Below are 19214 nucleotides of genomic sequence, written 5' to 3' on the forward strand. Positions count from 1 at the left end.
ACCTCCCGAATCGTAATTGAATCGAATCGTGAGGGCAGTGCCAATGCACACCACTAGTATATTCAATACTTTACCCCGTGTGTTTGCATTTAAGTCCAAGAAAATGCTCAGTTACTCAGTTTCTATTAGCTTGTTTTGTTTCCATGTACACACCTATGCACTCATTTTCTTGCTTTAAGCATCCTTTGAGGTTAGATGTAGGCCTACAGCGTGATAATAATAATAAAAAAAAAATAAAATAAAAAAATTGTGGCTGGTAGAATAGCTGGATGGCTGGTGACTCGGGAAAACCACTAGCCACAGTGGCCGGCAAGCGGAAAATATGTCAAGCCCTGGTGTGTGTGTGTGTGACGTGTGTGTGTGTGTGTGTGTGTGTGTGTGTGACGTGTGTGTGACGTGTGTGTGACGTGTGTGTGACGTGTGTGTGCGCGCGCGCGTGTGCGTGCGTGCGTCTGTGTGCGTGCGTGCGTCTGTATGCGTGTCTGCGTGCGTGCATGTGTGTCTGCGTGCTTGCACGTGTGTCTGCGTGCTCCCAGCCGCACCTTGTCACAGAGGGCTCCGCGGTCTGAGGAGTTGTCTTTGGAGATGAGCGGAGGCCGGCAGCCCATCTGCTTGGCCAGCAGGCCGTTGTTGTAGTCGGCCAGGCCCATCCCCCGCTTGTCCAGCTCCCCCTTCTTCTCCAGCAGGGCACCTGGGGACCGAAGCAAGAGAAGGAGGATGATGATGATGATGATGCATTGCGTTACATTACATACTCTTTGCTGTGTTTATCAGCACCAGTCATCACATCATGGTTTATGGTGATATCAATCAGCTTCCCAAAGAGGAGGATCTCATCACTGAGTGAACATAAACTGCATCCCTCATCTGTCTTGCTGACTAACACAGCCTGAATAAATGGGAATCTCCACACTCCACAGCTACGGATAGATGTGTAGGGAGAGGTAGGGGTGGAATTCAAAACCTGCAACCCTGTGAACTTGATTCCCAAGTTACTTGAATGTAAAAGTGAACAACACTTGGGAGAGGCCTGTGGCTCTGATGATCTCAGATTGGGGAGGGATGCTGGGGGCAATGCTCCTTTAGGGTTTGTTCTTTTGTTTTGTTTTTTTTACTGTGTATGTGTAGGGTAAAGGGTGGAGTACTCTTTCACACACTCTCCTCTAAACCATCTTCAATACAAGAGTTTCTGTGCAAAAGCAAAAATGGTCCTCTATCAATGCTAAGATGATGAGTTGCTGCGATCAGGGAAACTGCCAGAGGGGGACAAAGCGGTCAATTGTGCCGGGCCCAGGGAGATTGGGGGGAGGGGGCAGAATTGGATCCTCATTACATTGTATGTATTGGGTTTGGGGCCCTTTCAGGTGTCTTTGTCCCAGGCTCAGCCAAAGGCGTCAGCAGCTCTGGCTGTGATGACTACTGTGATGCGGTGAAGGGGATACTCACTCATGGCCTGATCCAGGTTCATGTTGTTGCTTTTCAGAGCCTCCTCCGCAGGGTCTCTCTGCGCGCGCAAACACACACACAAACACACACACACACAGTCAGGATTGGCAACAATTACTCATTCAAAACCTCATGGTCTCAGTAGCCTAATAACTAGTTTGATATTTGAACTGATGTGTGAGTGCTGTGTAACTCACCGGGAAGCCCATGTCAGTCAGCTGCTTGATGAGGCGGTTCATGATCCAGCCATCGTCTGGCTTATTAGGAACCTTCACCTTCAATAGCAACAACACATCACACTATATTAAATATAATGTAATATTATTGTATGTACTGTATATAATGTAATAGTATTGTATTACAACAGCACCCCCCTTCAATAACACATTACATTATTTTAAAACATCCTTCCCCTTCAATAATATCACATTACATTATATTAAAATAGGATCCCCCTTCAATAACAAACCGCATTACATTACAAGAACCTCCCCCTTCAAGAGCAACACATCACATTACAGTAAACACCCTTCCTTTCACCTTCAGTAACAACAAAAACAATATATTGTTTTATGGCACTGCATACCATGATATTACATAAAGCTGAGTTTAGCTGGATAAGCTGTGTGCTTACCTAGGGCAACTTGCCGTGAATTTGTTTGTGTGAATGGGTGAATGTGATACATTCAATGTCAAGCACTCAGGTAATCTGCTGGGTCTGGTGTAGAAATGTGCTATGTACAGTACATATGCATGAGTATACTGTAGGTCAATCTGTCAGGAATCGACTGGAACTGACTCCGTCTTGGTGTTTTGTTGTGTGCTTTGGTGTTGTGCGGAATTATGAGCAAACTTCTCTGTCGATGAGACAAATTTGGAGGCTGAAAAAGAACCTTACCTATCCTAATCTAATTCAATGTGCATAATAATGTGCCACAGTATATTTGACCTGTCTTGGTGTGTTGGTTGGGTGTGCTATGGTGTTGTGCGGCATTATAGGCGACCTTCTCTGCCTATGAGACAAATTTCTCCCTCTTGGACATTAATAAATGAACCTAACCTAATGAACCTCACCTAAACTACTGTACTTCAATGAGCATACTGTCATAATGTGTTATATTTGACCCTCCCCTGTCTCACCTTGGGCGGTGGCATCTTCTTGGGTGCGTTACCCCAGGAGTTGCAGGAGGAGTTGCTCTCCTGCGAGGCCGCGTTGTTCCACATGTCCCCTCCGTCCTCAGACTCCCACTGGCTCCGCGAGATGTCCATCTCCTCCCCGCCGCCTCCCCAGCCATCTTGCATAGATTTGGGGGCTGATGAAATGAGACGAGATGAGACGGGTGAGACAGAGAAATATGGACAGAGAAATGTCAGATGATGAAGTGGAGGGGGGAAAGAAAGCAATCCTGGTGGTGAACCATAAACTCTGGTAAACTCCAGATGTCCAATGAATTCCAGCTGTCTATTATCCAAACCATTTAGGTGGTGAATTCAGGTAAATTTGGCCACTTTTTTGCATACAAGTGAATGGCCCAAAGTGCCCCAATTAACCTGAATTCACCATACATCAAGATGATAGACATGAGTTTAAAGGCGTAGAGATGTGTCTACGTTCTGCACATAACTGTTTACTTCAGCTGACTGGACCATCAACAAAGCCTGGCATGGACACACATTGAGAGACAACCTGCAATATTGACATCCCACCACCAGAGGGAAGTGTTTTGCTACTGTATCACTTTGGTACGGTATTTTAAGGTGCTATGGTACGGTATTTAACACAAAAGTATAACATGAACATCTATGACCGACTGTGCGTACGTGTCTATGAATCAATAACATGAACATCTATTATGAACTATCTACCCATTATATCACATTCCGCCAATGTCCAAAAAACATTCAGATTTAAAACAACCTCATTGTGAACACATTACATTTTGAACCTATAAGGGTTACCTGCTACAAAGTGAAGGCATTAGGCTAATGGCCCACACAACATCCATCTCAAAGTTGGATTTCAGAAATGCACTCTATGCTGTGTTTATCAGTATGTGTCATCACATCATGGTTTATGGTGATATCAATCAGCTTCCCAAAGAGGAGGATCTCATCACTGAATGAACATAAACTACAACCTTCATCTGTATTACTGACTAACACAGCCTGAATAAATAATAATCTCTACAGATATCCTTCTTAAACAACCTTAACCTTAACTTATTCCAGCTTTAACGGGTGTGTGTAAGGACTCTTCTATTCACAACAAGCACACCTGTCACCAGCTAATCTTATACCACTATATTCTCTTCTCCCCACGGACCATATGTGTTTTTCCTCACTGTGCATATCCTCTAATGCAGTGGTTCTTAACCTGGGGTGCGGGCACCCCCTGGGGGTGCACCAGAGATTCCAGGGGGTGCACAGAATTTTGTTTGTGTTGAGGTTGTGACCAAAATTATGCTTGCAAACATTATAGTTAGGTCAAATTAAGACCAAATTATAACATGTTATGGTCCCCCATTTGAGTCATGTAGTCATTGATTAATGCAAGCAAGAATCATTGTAATTAATCACTTCAAACATTTTTTAGTGCATATACACGTGCGGAAGTTTGTGTTGGGCGTGCGTGGCTTGTCTTCTGCACAGGAAAGGGGGTGCGTTAAGTAAAAAAGGTTAAGAATCACTGTTCTAATGTAAGTCACTTTGGATAAACTCTGGATTTCTTGCTCAGGTCATAAACAAGTTTCAATTTGTTTGTATGACCTTTGCATATGAAGAACTTGACAATAAAGTATGCTTTTGATTACAAAGGTCTTCTAAATGTAATGGTGTGTAATTATTCAGCTGGCCTGAAGTCTGTCTGCATTGGATGTGTGGGCTCACTGGTACCTGGCTTGCAAGGTGCTGGTCCGGGGGGCGGGTTGCCCCTCTTGTACGCCTCTGGGCCGTTGTCCCCCCATCCTCCGCAGCTGCCCTGGGGCTTGCCCCAGGCCGAGGTGCCGTTGTCCACCGTTGTTGGTGGGGGCGCCGGCTCCCCCCAGGAAGGCTCAGGTTTAGAGTGGACGTTGGACATCTCCCCCCACCCTGTGGAGAAAAATGACCAAAAAAGTCAGTCAATGTGTCCCTGCAAGAGTGTTTAGATGATTTATTCCATACCAGGAAGTAGAATTGTTACCAGGTAAACATGCAAACTCCACAATGGATGTGGTAGACAATCCTTAAATTATCAATAAGCTACTTTAGATACCCATCTATAAAGCATTTTAAATATTTTGCTGGAATGGAATCAAAGTGGCCAATATTCCTTCTTTTAGGAGGTGTCAGTCTGCCCAGGCTTGATCAATTATTTCTCAACAGTGAATGGAAAACACACCAAGCTCTAACTGAAAAACTGACAATTACTGCAGATTGCAAGGCTATTTTCAAGGCTGTGAAAGCGTGCCTTACACAGACAGTACATCAGCGAGTTGCAGCCCTGTTGCGCCTCCAGACTGACCCAGCAGAGCTGATGACTCACGCTAATAGCACTCAGGGATGATCATCCTGCACATCATAGGCAGGGAGGCATCAAGACTACAAGACTGCTCACAGCCATCACGATCTCACCACTCCACCCACCACTACCCATCATCACCACCACCACCACCACCACCACCACCGGCGGTCCTGATTTTAAAAAAGAGACTCACAGGGTTCGTTGAGCCAACACGTCCATGTCTGTGTGTGTGTGCTCCAACACGCGCGTCTGTGTGTGTGTGCTCTCTAATCATGTGCAAGGGGAATTGAAAGTGTGTTGTGTGATGAGACTGTGGGAGAAGCATGACGGGTGTAGTAGGTCGTGGCTGATTTGCATAGCACAGAGCCCTGGCCAGCTGGCACACTCCCCTACCCTTCCCTACCCTACCCTTCCCTACCCTACCCTGCCCTTCCCTACCCTGCCCTACCCTACCCTGCCCTACTCTACCCTACCCTTCCCTGCCCTACTCTGCCCTACTCTGCCCTACGTGGGGTTGGGCTCTGTATTGCCAGATGCGTCTGATCAAATCCCGGCCAAAAGATGCTCAAAAACTGCTCAAAAACTGCCTACTGTCTATGGGCATAAAACTGCAGAAAAAAACCCCCAAAAGGCCGATTTTTCCCGTTTTTACCCGCAGATGCCCATCCCAAGCAACCCAATTGGGCGGGTAACTGCCCAAGCTGGCAACACTGGTTGGGCTTGGGGAGGGTTAGTAGTGTAGGATGGAGGGCGAGTGAGGTGAGTGAAGCATGGAGGGGGAGGGTGGAGCGCCTGGAGGGTGGAGTGTGTGTGTGTGTGAGGTGAATGGATGGGGAGGGGATAGTAGCGTGGCGGTGTGGGTGGGGGAGGGGTATAAGGCGTTTGTATCGTGGAGGGTGGAGTCGTGTAGTTGTGGAGGGTTTCTTAATCATTCTACTCTATCAATGTGGCTGTTAAAGAACTTTAAGCTACGTGTCGTGAATTAATTTGTTCTAAATATTATTATTATTATTATTATTATTATTACTATTATTATTTATTATTATTATTATTATTATAGTAGCTGGCAGTGCGGGTGAGGTGATGTGAGGAGTGGCCTACTCCGAGTGGGGAGCATGGAGGCTGGTGTGGTGTGACTGGTGTGGATGTGCGTGGTGCGTGGTGGGTTCAGTGCAGGAGCATATAGGAGTGGTGGTGCGGTGTGAGTGGAGTGGTGTTAGGAGTGTTGAGCATGGAGCATGAAGGGTGGTAGTATGGGTGGAGTGGTGTGAAGAGTGTGGAGGTTGGGCCAGGGCCAGGGCGGGCCAGGGCGGGCCAGGGCCAGGGCAGGCCAGGGCCAGGGCGGGCCAGGGCGGGCCAGGGCCAGGGCAGGCCCGGGGCGGGTTGTGGGGGCAGAGGGATGAGGCTAGCTGGGGCAGGGAGAAGAGGATAGCTGGGGTAGGGAGAGGAGAGCAGGCTAGACTACCTGGGGTAGGGAGAGGAGGCTAGCTGGAGAAGGGAGAGAAGAGGAGGCTAGACTAGCTGGGGAAGGGAGAGAAGAGGAGACTACCTAGGGAGGGAGAGGAGGTTAGCTGGGGCAGAGGGCGTCTGAGGCTATCTGGGGCAAGAAGAGGAAGATAGCTGGGCAGGGAGAAGAGGAGAGCTGGGGAGGGAGACGAGGCTAGACTAGCTGGGGAGGGAGATGAGAAGGCTAGGTGGGGAGGGAGACGAGAAGAGGCTAGACTAGCTGGGGAGGGAGAGGAGGATAGATGAGACAGTGAGAGGAGGCTAGCTGAGACAGATAGAGAGGAGGCTAGGCTAGCTGAGACAGAGAGAGAGGAGGCTAGGCTAGCTGGGGCGGGAGAGGAGGCTAGCTGGGACAGAGAGAGAGGAGGCTAGTTGAGACAGAGAGAGAGGAGGCTAGTTGAGACAGAGAGAGAGGAGGCTAGTTGAGACAGAGAGAGAGGAGGCTGGTTGAGACAGAGAGAGAGGAGACTAGACTAGCTGAGACAGAGAGAGAGGAGGCTAGACTAGCTGAGACAGAGAGAGAGGAGGCTGGTTGAGACAGAGAGAGAGGAGACTAGACTAGCTGAGACAGAGAGAGAGGAGGCTAGACTAGCTGGGGCGGAGGGCATGTGAGGCTCCTGCTGAGCCCCCAGCCTGCAGGGCAGCACAGATGGCCGAGCGCCTCCTAATTACACACCTCCAACCTCCACCCTCACAGACACTCCAACGCTACACTCCCACACGCACTGTACACACACAAAATCACACACACGCACACACACACATAGTACAGGCGCGTGCACACACGCACACACACTCACACACACACACACGCACGCACACGCACAAGCGCACACACACACACGCGCACACACACACACACACACACGCACGTACGCACACACACACGTACGCACAGTCGGTCATGAAATACTGATGCTCAGAGGCTAAGAGAATTGGCACAAGAATTCCAGCCCTGAAGTAAACAGCCCAGTCTGTCAGGCTTCCTGCACATGCCCACCACACGGCCCTCACCGCTGTGCTCAATAGAGTGGCAAAAATGCTCTATGTCCTAACAACACCACACCAGGGAGGGATATTTTTATTATGGAGTGGGGTCAGACATTTTTTTTGGAGCTCAGACGGTTAGGTGGTACAATCACAGCTAAGGCCCATGAACGAATTTGCAATTAGTAATTCATGTAGGCTACTGCAATTAATTATTAGATGTCCTTAAAGGTGCACTGTGTAGGATGGTGGCCTGAATAGGTATTGCAACTACACTGCTCGTTGAAACTGTGCTGTCTTCTGCCAAATTTGATCTTTTCATTATTTACTAAACAATGAACTAATGTGTGTTATAAGTATGACCAAATTATAGTAAGATTTTTAAAAATGTCTATTTCTGGAAATTCTAAATGGCGGACCATGGAGAAGATCCCGCTTTTCATGTATGAAAAGTGCAATTTTCCCGGTCATAATGAATACTTAAAATTTGATGGTGGTGGTAAGTAGTCATGAAAAAAGGCAACATTTGTGAATCTGCAGCATGAATTTTGGAAATAAACTACAAAAAAATATTACACACTGATCAAACTTAAGCACACACCGACAGGACAGCAAAAAATACACCAAGGATCCACCTACTGTAGAAACTAGACTGTGACTGTGCTGCTGCACTGTACTACTTAACTACAAAGGAAGTGACACACTAGGACCACAGGAAGCATAGTTGTGGCATTGGCCCAGCTAATGGAATCCAATACATAAACATAAACAAACTGACGTCAGGTGGTACAACCGCAGCTAATGCCCATAAATTAGTTAGTAATTGGAAATTTATGTACAAGCAATGACTATGCTTTTCAGATAATCCACTAAAAACAAAAAAATAATTTCACCCATTCAATAGTTGAATTAGTTGTGGTTGCACCAACTTGACGTCTGCTACTACAAAAAAACGTCATTGACCCATAAACACACACTTGAACAACATGCACCTGAAGACAGACCCTCGTACCTCTCTTACCTTGACTCATGAGAGGTGCCCTGCTGTGCGGTGGCCCGGGCTGGTGAGGTCCTCCGCCTCCGCCTCCGTCGTTGGAGCTGCCGTTGTTGTTGTTGTTGCCGGGGCCGTGACCATGGCCGTGGCTGTGATTATGGTTGTGGTTGTGGCTCATGTTGGGCATGGAAGGCGGAGGGGGACCGTGGTGCGGATGGTGCAGGAGCTGGGGGTTGACGGATGGAGGAGGATTGTTATTGTTGTTGCCACTGCCCATGCTGCTGCTGCTGCTGTTGCTGTTGGTGACGCTACCGCTGACGTTGTTGCCCCCTGGTGGCGCGTTCTTGCCCTGCACCCCCGGGTTGTTCCTGTCCCAGAGGTTGACTGACTTGTTGTAGCTGGTCGGGTCCCCCCAAGCCGAGGTACCGTCGTCGATCTCCATCTTGCGGCGGATGGAGGGCGGGGAGGGCGCGCCCCAGCCTGTGGGCTCCCCTGGACGCGCCTGCTTAAGTCCACCTCCGTTGCCAGCTCTTCTTTCACCTCCTCTTTCACCTCCGTCACCTCCTCCCCAACCGGAGCCAGAGCCGGAGCCAGGCTGCTTGACAGCGTTGGGGCCGCCCCAGGAGCCCACGCGCCCTCCTGGTCCTGGACCTGGGCCTCCGCCGCTGCTACCGTTGCTGCTCTCCTGGGGTTTACTGTTCCAGCCCTGGGCAGGGCCACTGGGGCGCTGGGGTTCACCCCAGCCACTTCCTCCACCTCCTCCTCCTCCTCCAGCCATGCCTGGTCCTCCACCTGCTGCAGGAGCAGGCTTCCCCCAGTTGTCCTTTCCCCAGCCGCCTCCTCCTCCTCCTCCTCCTCCTCCTCCTCTGTCACCTCCACCTCCTCCATCCCCATCCCAGGTGGAGTTGGTGGGGCTCCTCTTCTTGCCATCCCCAGGATCTCCCCAGTCTCCGCTGGGGCTCCCGTCCCCTCCTCCTCCTCCTCCTCCTTTGCCCCAGCCGCCGTGGCTGGCTTTGGGCCCGTCGCCCCATCCTTGGGGTTTGGCTTTGTTGTTGGGGTTGTTGTCCCCCCAGCTGGGAGACTTCTCCTCCGAGCCCCAGGAGGAGGGTCCGTTTTTGGGCATGTTGGACCCGGGCCCTCCTCCTCCACCTCCTCCTTGCTGCTGGGGTGGATTGCCCCAGCCGCCTCCGTTGGGCCCGTTGCTGGGCTTCTTGTTCCCTGGTGGCTCTCCCCATCCAGACCCCCCGTGCTGATTAGGGTTAGGCATAGGGGCTCCCCAGCCCGAGTTGGACGCCACGCTGGAGTCATGGCGGCTCTTGCCTGCGGACTCCGACATGGATGCGGGGCCGGCGTTGGCGTTGTGCTGGGGGGCGGCGGAGGTAGCGCTGGAGGAGGAACCCCCCCACATCTCGGTGCCGGAGGAGTCGTTCTTGTTGCCGGCGCGAGCCGCCTCCTCCGTCTCCCAGGAGGTGTGCTGCCTCACCGGGGTCTGTCCCCAGCCCGTGTTGCACAGCACCCTGGGGTCCAGGTCCTGGGCAGGCACCAGTGGCACGGGCTCTTTCCTGGAGTGGCCGTCCCGGTGAGAGCCCGTGTCCTGGCTGTCCACGCTACCCTCGCTGGCCGGCGTCCCTCCTCCGCCGCCTTGGCCCCAGCCGCCCATCTGCTGCTCCTGGGAAGGAGAGCCGACAGAGTCCCAGCCTTTGGCCTCTCCGGAGGGCTTGCCCCAGTCTCCGCTGGAGGAAGGCTGCCCCCATCCCGACGTGCCAGCTGCCGAGCTTCCTCCTCCTCCTCCTCCTCCTCCGCGACCCCAGCCGGACGCCGCCGACTCCCAGCCAGAGTCCTTCGAGGAAGGGCCCGATTTGTTGGAGTCTCCGTGACCCCAAACGGAGCCGTCTGCCCCGTTGACCTGGGAGCCCCCGGTGCCGCCCCCGTTGCCACCCCCGGCCATAGGCTGGCCGACGGAGCCGGAGCCCCAGCCGGGCAGGCCGTGGACGGGGCTGGAGGCCTCCTGCTGCTGCTGCTGCTGCTGCTGCTGCTGCCTGCCGTGATTTGGTCCGTCAGTGTTAAGGTTCTGAGGTTCTGAGGAGCTGCTGAAAGACACATTCGTGGACGGGGAGGAGTGGTGGTGGTGGTGGTGGTGGTGGTGCGAGTCCGGGCCATCTGTGGGGGGCATCATGCCGCCCCAGGCGCTGCCGGACCCAGAGCCGGGATGGTTCCCGTTGGCGCCCTGATTGGGGTTCACGCACGCCGCCGCCGCCGCTGCTGCTGCTGCAGACGGGCCGTGGAGGTTGCCGGCAACGGGAGGCGGGTTAGTCCCTCCCATGCCGGAGCTGCCGCCCCCAGGCCCAGGCCCCTCGTGACCCAGCACGGGCCAGGCCGAGGGGTTGGCGCTGGGGTTCAGGTTCAAGTTAAAGCTCGGGGACGGGGACCCCCAGCTGGGCTGGTTCCTCCCTCCCATTGGCATACCGCCGTCGCCCTTGCCGTCAGAGCAAGGGCCTTGGCCGGGGTTGGGACCCCAGCCGCGGTTGACACCGCCCTGGCCGCCAGGGCCGCCGGCTTTGGGGTGATTGGCTGCAAAGTGGCCCGTGTGGGCCGGCCCAGAGGCCATGTTTGTGCTGCTGCTGCCGCCGCTGCTGCTGCTGTCCAATAGGCAGTCAGAGGGGGCAGGGCATACTGCCGAGGGGTGGCTCTCGCGGCGGGAAATGGAAGGCCACGCCTCGGTATCGCTCTCGTCGATGATCAGTTGATCCCAGCCACTTCCTGCACCTCCTCCTGCTGCGTTTGCTGCTGCTGCTGCTCCACCACCGTTAGCGCCGAGGCTGCTGGGATTGAGGGGGGCGTTGGTGGTAGTGGTGGCACTGCGATTGGTGTGTAGGTGTCCCCAAAGGGGATTCTCATACTGGGCTCCCTGAGCACTCTGCGGAGGGAGCTCTGTGGGAAGAGAACAAAAGAACAAGGACGAAGAGTTAAGACTTGTCGTCAAGCTGTGATTCTGATTTACTATAAGACTGCATGCAATGACCAAAAAAAACCTTTGCTGCCAAGCCTTGAGTCAAAAATCGTCTAAAATCATTCAAATAAAAATACCAGCGTGTCTTCTACAATACGGTCAAGCGGTGGTCATACAGAGAGATTTTCCAAAACCTTAGAAATCTTCCTTTTTTTAACCAGAAATGTCCATGTGTTTTTCATATCAAAACATAGTTTCAATTGAAATGTTTAACATTGTAAAATCCCAAATAGCATCTCGGTAAAAATGTTTGCAAATGTGAATATCGTAATGTTCAAATGTGAAAAGAGTTCATGAAACACAGAAGATGCATACAAACGCATAGAAGCGTAAAAACGCATACACACACAGAAGTAAGAACACACTAAAGTAAACTGCAACTCATTATTTTCGGGCACGTTCCCACTCTTGGTTAGGGCATTCCCAGCTCCTGATTTAGTGTCAATGTATGTGCACACACAGGGACCTAAATAACCGAAACCAAAATAAATCCAGTTCTTCCAAACCCCATAAACTGAGGGATGAGGTGGCTCAATGGGCTAAGGAGCCAGGTTCGAGTCTTGCCCAAGGTCATGTCCAATCCTTCCCCATCTCTCTCCCACTACCTTCCTGTCATGCTCGACTGTCTGTCCTATATGAATAAAGGCATAAAAGCCCAAAATATATATATATTTTAAAATCCCCACAAACTGCAGCTTCACTGGGACAGTTCCACTTGGTATTTCACTGTAGAGCTGATGAAGACTAACATGAACCATTATAACTCTACCCACGCCTGCCTGTGCCAACCCGCCAAACCTTAAAATAGACTTACTACAAAACAACTACAAAAGCAACCCACAATGTGTGGACGGCTGGGAAAAGATTAAAAAAGGATAAAAACAAAAGATGGAGGATGGATGGAGGGATGGATGGAGGGATGGAGGGAGGGAGGAAGGCAGGAGACCACAGCGCCTGCGTGCCACATATGGGGAGTGTAAGCGGGAGGCTTGGGTTAATGGTTTAGCAGGCGCCCTGCCGCTAGTCTGGCACAGGCTGTGTGTGTGTGCCGTGCCGTTTTATTGTTGTCTGAAGTGTGCCTCTGCCAATGTATGCAAATGTTTGTGTGTGGGTGTGTGCGTGTGTGTGTGTGTGTGCATGTGCGAGTGTGTGTGCATGTGCGAGTATGTGTGCGCGTTTGTGTGTGCACATGTGCATGTGTGAGTATGTGTGCTGGCGCGCGCGTGTGTGTGCAAGAGCGTGCATATGTGCGCGAGAGTGCGTGTGTGTGTGTGCATTTATGCACAAGCATGCCTTGATTTGTAATTTTACGAGCTGCAGCACACGAGCACTTGTGTTGCACGTCCCTCGCTCTACCCAACCGGCAGGCAGCCTGCCACCCTGCTCCACTCCCACACTCCTCTCTGCCCTGCTGCAAAGGCAGACTACAGAACACAAAGAGGAGTGGAGGGACAGAGCACAGAGAAGGGCTGAAAAAGAAAGATGGAGAGATTGAAGAAAGAGAGAGAGAGAAGACAAGAACTCAGTAGGGGGGGCAGGGACACGTTGCTGTGTGTTCTCTGAGCTGCACGCCGTCCTTGCAGTGTGTAGTGTGTGTGTGCGCATGTGTGTGTGTGTGCGCGTGCATGCGTGCGCATGTGTGTGTGCGTGCGCGTGTGTGTGTGCGTGCGCGTGTGTGTGTGCGTGCGTGTGTGTGTGCGTGCGCGCGTGTGTGTGTGTGTGTGGCTACACTGCACAAGACGCCATTTTCTCTATCTTGAACTAGAGCCAAGACTGCTCGCAGCAGCTGTCAAATTCTCTCTGGTTTCTATCCCTCTGGCCCCCACTACCCTCCCATCCCGCCTCCCAATGCTACACCCCCCCAGCCCCCAGTCACAGGCACAGCCCACAGGAATCTGTCAGCCGCACACACAAACGCACACACGCACACATGCACGTACGCGCACGCACACACACTCACTCCTTGAGGACACAATGGAGGACATTTTTCGAAAGGAAGTAGAGCAGGGGAAATGGGGAAAAGAACCCTTTGATAGGGGGAGAGGAAGAAAATTTCTAGTCCACACAGGTATGGTGGAGACACTGACCATTACTGATATGCTCTGGACTATGTGATCTGTTTGACTTACAGTTAGTAAGTTAATAATTCGGCCCATCTTTTTGAAGGGGCTGTCAAGGCAGCAACAGTCATCTGTGGTTTGTTTCACTGAAGCTAAGCTAAGGCTAGCCTAGCACGCTAAGAAATCATCTTGACTTGCCTGTATGCAAGCCCACCAGACTGCTTGCTCTACTCTGTTTATATTTATGACTGCAGTGCCTTCCAGTGCCATTTCATTGACACATTTTCTCATTCCCTCTTTGCCGGCGTTTGTGGGTGAGTGGGCAAAGAACAGAATGTGTGCACTGCAAGCAAGCATGCAGGCCAGGCCGGGTGGGGGTGCATTCAGAATAGAATGAGGGGTGTGTGTGTGTGTGTGTGTGTGTGTGTGTGGTGTGAGTGTGCAGGGAAGCCGACAGTGGGGGACAATGGGGCCCAGGGAGACAGGGAGCCCCAAAATTAGGCTTTCATTACATTGAATGTATTGGATGGGGGGGGCCCTTTTCGATGACTTCGTCCTGGGCCCAGCAAAAGCGGTCATCGTCCGTGTGTGTGTGCTGTTGTAGTGTGCGTGCAACAAAGCGGTCGGCAAGAAGAAACAGGGGCAGGAATGGAGGAGGGGATTCCTCTCTCCTCTGTCTCTGCTGCTCCACTTTCATACTCTCCAAAAAAACTGCCAGAGAATGTTTGCCAGAGTATTTCCCTCGGCAATTAGTGGCCAAGGCTCACAATGGAGGAGGCCTGAGAATGGCACAGGCACACCAAGGCGCGGGCACAGACAAAGGGCTGTGGTCTGTCCTGGGCGGGCACCACCACCACCAAACTACAAGACAGGGAACACGGTTTGGGAAGCAGACCTCGAACACATGCGCTCATTAAAAACACACATACAAGTCCCACCGCAAGCATTCATTTCACACTGAGGGGCACGTGCGTCGTGCACACACACACACATCCACACAAACACACGCACGCATACACACCAGGGCTTGACACTGGCACCTGCCAACCGGCCAAATGCTGGTAAAACTTGGCTGTGGCCTGTAACAATTTCAGTGTCACTAGCCAATTTGGCAGGTAGCTTATTCTATGGTACGACATATCAGAAGAGCGTATATTTTGCACTTTGTCCATTGTGTATCAATTGTTTGTATATAAGTTGAAGAAAAAACTCAGTTACTCAGTTTCTATTTGTTTTATTCTATTTTATTTCCATGTAGATACCATGCACTAATCTTCTTGCTTTAAGCCCCTCATCTTCTGAGGTTAGATGTACAGCGTCATGATTGTTTTTTAAAACTAAATTTGTGGCTAGTAGACTAGCTGGATGGCTAGTGACTCGGGAAAGCCACTAGCCACAGTGGCCGGCAAGTGAAAAAGTTAATGTCAAGCCCTGATACACACACATCTAAACAAACACACACACACAAACACACACACACACACACACACACACACAATCACACACACAATCACACACACAATCACACACACACACACACACACACACACACACACACACACACACACACACACACACACACACACACACACACACACACACACACACACACACACAGTCTTTGCTGTGGATTACAGACTAGTCTCTCTTTGGTCAACTGCTGCACACTTGACATTCCAGCGCTGTTCTACTGTATGCTCTTCCCCATGCACCCAGCATTAGAGGACAAGCCGAACACAAGCACACATAAATGCACAGGCGCACGCACGCACACACGCACGCACACACAGTGTGAATGGCAGTGGGCATCAAGTCAAGCACTAAACGCCCTCCAGTGTCTCCATACCCCATAATGAGGGAGACGAGAGACACAGAGATGGAGGGATGAAGAGAACAAGACGGAAGGAGGTGAAGAAGGCAGGAGAGATAAAGGAACACATGGATGGATAATTAGACAGAGAGAGAGAGAGAGAGAGAGAGAGAGAGAGAGAGAGAGAGAGAGAGAGAGAGAGAGAGAGAGACGTAAATAGAAGATTAATAGATACAGTATAGAGGGAGGGAGTGAGAGAAAGAGAGAGAGGAGAGGAGGAGGGGTGTATTTACAGTACATGGGAGCAGTAAATAGAGCAGGAGAATAACCCTGGGATCGTAAACAAGGATACGGGAGATGGGAAGATCTAGTCCAGTCATGTGCCAATAATTTAAAAGCCATTTGTGCTGACTGTCGATGCAGAAACTAATATACATTACATACCCTTTTTTATTTCACTGAAAGACGTTACACACAGTCTTTCCTGAGAGTAAATCACCATATCATTTTAACAGCCTGTTTCTTGCAGATGCAGACATGAATGATGCCCTTTGATGATATAGCTCGTATACACTTGGGACAATCTAGACATTCCCTCACAAATAATTAAAAAAAGAACAATTTCACATCGCCCTGTATGAAAATAATGCCATTCTCCCCTACTAACCTATTCAAACAGAAATATATAGGCCAAGTCTTGAAGAACGCTCCCCTGTGGCTGTAGAATACTTTTATGTCTCAAAACACGCACAGACAGCTCACTTGGTTTTTTTTTCACCATTCAATTGCATTACATGCCACGGTGAGTGCTAAGATTATCGAGTACACTGAACACCGAGTGGGATGTATCGTATTAGCTACTCCCAAACCGCTACACCACCAAAACCACTTCCCGTTACATTTTAAAAGCACTTCATTTGTCACCATCCTTTGAGTATTTTGCATCTCTACTGCATCTCCACACATTACGTTGGTAACACTGTACCTAAACAGTGGAGCTAATGAAGCACAATTAAATCTATTCACATCTTTTTTCCTTGAAATGTCTCTGTCAAATGATTCAGAGAGCGCGAGAGACATGCTCCGTGAGGAAAATTACATACAAAAATATATACTGTACGTAAAAAAAAGACGCAAAGAGGAAGAAAGAATAACAATCAAGAGATAGATAAAGGAAGCGAGGGTTTTCTACAAAGAGAGAGAGAGAGATGCTGTGTGAGAAATTGGCACAGGCAGCGGAGGAAACAGCGATGCTTGCATTGCACCAGAGTACCAGAGCAGCAGCAGCAGCAGCAGTACTGCACTTGTGAAGAGTGGCATTGTTTACAAACGATCCCTGCCCCCCCACCACCCACCCCAAAAGCACAATGCGCCAAAGCCCAGGAGCAGGACTCAAAGGCCGCGCGCGGAACAGCCCCCTTATTATGTGTTAATTCAATGGCCGCCTTTCTCCAGCTAAACATGCAATGATGCAATCAAACCCACTTTAATTACTACTTTGTGTCTAAATAAGGGCTTTGTGCAAACGGGCGAGCCAGCGCCGGTGGTGCCGGGCTCCGGTGCGGTGCTGCTCAGATTTTTTTTCTGGGCTATGACTGGCTAACTGGCTTGTCAATCACTGTCGAGTCTCCAGTTCTGCTTTTTGATAGGGAGTTATTATCTTGCTCCCACCCTCCAATTTCTCAGTCAGGCTACCATAGATAGACCTGTCAGGGGTTGTCACTACTGGAGGTCCTGTCAGCAGGGTAGTGTGTGCGTGCGTGCGTGCGTGCGTGCGTGCGTGCGTGCGTGCGTGCGTGCGTGCGTGCGTGCGTGCGTGCGTGCGTGCGTGCGTGCGTGCGTGCGAGTCTGTGTGTGTGTGTGTGTGTGTGTGTGTGTGTGTGTGTGTGTGTGTGTGTGTGAGAGAGTGTTAAACATAGTAGTTTTAGGGGTCATCCATCATACAGTAAGTATGGCAGGTGTCAAGGGAGCTACTGTACACATCACAAAACGTACCACAAATCTGCTGAGCATAAAACAGCAGTCAATATAAATATGAATCTGGGCCCTGACGTGGTCTAACGGTAGGGCACTGGGCTACTACGCAGGTGACCCGGGTTCGATTCCGGCCCAGGTCATTTGCCGATCCCTCCCCCGTCTCTCTCTCCCCGCTCATTTCTTGTCTGTCCTTCACTGTCTTGTCAAGAATAAAGGCGAAATGCCCCAAAAAATACTTGACAAAATATGAATCGGAACTACTGCTATATTCTAACACGCATGCACATGTCAGAGACAAGCACATATGTGTGCACACACAGGTCTCATTGACAGAAATCGGGTGCACCAAGATAAAAGGGCGGCTGATATGTGGCAGCCAACTTCTGCTAAAAACAAAGTCCATGTCTGTACGTGTGCAGTGCAGGCAGGCAGTGCAGGCCAAGCAAAACTGTCCACTGTGGGAAGCGAGGGGACGGAGAAGGGGAGCGGGCTGTGCAATCTCTTTCCCACATGCTCTGGCCCCTTCCAGTCCCCCCTAAACCATGTCACAGAGCACTCCTAAAACACAGGAAAAGCCTCAGGGTTACGTGTGTGTATGTACGTACGTGAATGTGCCTTTATGTGTGCATATGTGTGTCCCGTGTGTATGCATGTGCGAATCCTTTGTGTACATATGTGCACAACTGAACGACAGAGAGGGAGAATGTGCGAGAGAGAGAGAGAGAGAGAGAGAGAGAGAGAGAGAGAGAGAGAGAGAGAGAGAGAGAGAGAGAGAAAGAGAGGCAGAACAAAGAAAGAACAGAGAAAGAGATAACAAGAGAGAACAGAGAAAGAGAGAGAAAAAAGAAAGAAAGAAAGAATGAGAGAGAGAGAGAGAGAAAGAGAGAGAGGTGAGAAGAGTGTGAGAGGTGCATGGGTTTGGGTTTTTTCTGTTGACATCACCGCGGTGAACAGGATGGGGGAGAGAGAGATGGTGAGAGAGAAAGGGGGGTTTGGGGAGGGGGAGAAGGGTGGTGTGTGTGTGAGTGTGCGTGTGGTGGGGAGGAGGAGAGGTAGAGGAGAGGTCTTACACAACGCTCGGCAGCCTGCCTGCCTGCCTGCCTGCTGCACACGGCCCACTACCCAGCATGCCCGGCAGAGGACGTGAGGTCATGACGCAAATGCGGCCCGACATAATCAGGCGAGGCAGAGGAGAACAGCTAGTAGCTCTCTCTCTCTCTCCCTCTCTTAGCAGAGAGCAGCTAGTCTCTCTCTCGTAGCATGTAATCCAATGGCGATATTAAAATGGCATTTCGATCCCCTTCGAGTTGTGCCACGAGCTCCATATATGTTGTTTCTGATATTTTTGCTTAATTTTTCGTACGAACCCCCACATTTTTTAGAAAGCTGTGTTTCTTCACATTTTTCATGCCGACGGCCTCGGAACAAAACGTTGATACTTCTGCATGAATAATCTTTATCTATCATCTTAAACAGCATATTTGTAGCCCAGCGCATATCATGACTGAGATCAGAAGATATTTACTCGCTACCACGTTGTTAGATGGTCAGCTTAGGTCCCGTGAAACGCGGAACTAAGGGGCGGGACTTTCGAGCTCTAAGTCACCTGCGTTTCACTGCATGTCTCCATCTTTTTCTCCATCTATTTTTTTTCTCTTCGTTTGTCTTTCTGTCCACACACACGCACATGCGCACAGGCACAGGCACACACACTTCAGAGCATCAGGATGTTAAACAAAACAACATGTGCACAAAATGCCACTGCACTCTCCCTTTCCGAAAACACAAATGTCTTTCAGGCACAAACACCAACACACAAAGTGTGCACACTCACCTCTCTTTCATGCACACTTTCTCAGGCACGCACGCACGCACGCACTCTCTCTCTCTCTCTCTCTCTCTCTCTCTCTCTCTCTCTCTCTCTT

At 50.5% G+C, this 19214-nt stretch overlaps 1 protein-coding gene across 5 annotated transcripts in view; it reads right to left on the minus strand.

Annotated features, from left to right (window-relative positions):
* The window catches only part of tnrc6c1 (trinucleotide repeat containing adaptor 6C1), a 74979-nt gene that overhangs the window by 12276 nt on the left and 43489 nt on the right, over nt 1–19214 (minus strand). For 3 of the 5 annotated variants that reach the window (XM_063223560.1, XM_063223543.1, XM_063223534.1), the window contains exons 5-10: nt 8451–11363; nt 4339–4533; nt 2587–2759; nt 1644–1721; nt 1447–1504; nt 543–691 (exon numbers count right to left, since the gene is read on the minus strand). In XM_063223560.1, the coding sequence (XP_063079630.1) occupies nt 543–691; nt 1447–1504; nt 1644–1721; nt 2587–2759; nt 4339–4533; nt 8451–11363 (3566 nt within the window). The remainder of the gene's footprint in view (nt 1–542; nt 692–1446; nt 1505–1643; nt 1722–2586; nt 2760–4338; nt 4534–8450; nt 11364–19214) is intronic. The other 2 variants (XM_063223569.1, XM_063223552.1) reach the window with 1 other exon arrangement.

Source organism: Engraulis encrasicolus, chromosome 2 (genome assembly GCF_034702125.1).
Source record: "Engraulis encrasicolus isolate BLACKSEA-1 chromosome 2, IST_EnEncr_1.0, whole genome shotgun sequence".
NCBI classification, from domain to species: domain Eukaryota; kingdom Metazoa; phylum Chordata; class Actinopteri; order Clupeiformes; family Engraulidae; genus Engraulis; species Engraulis encrasicolus.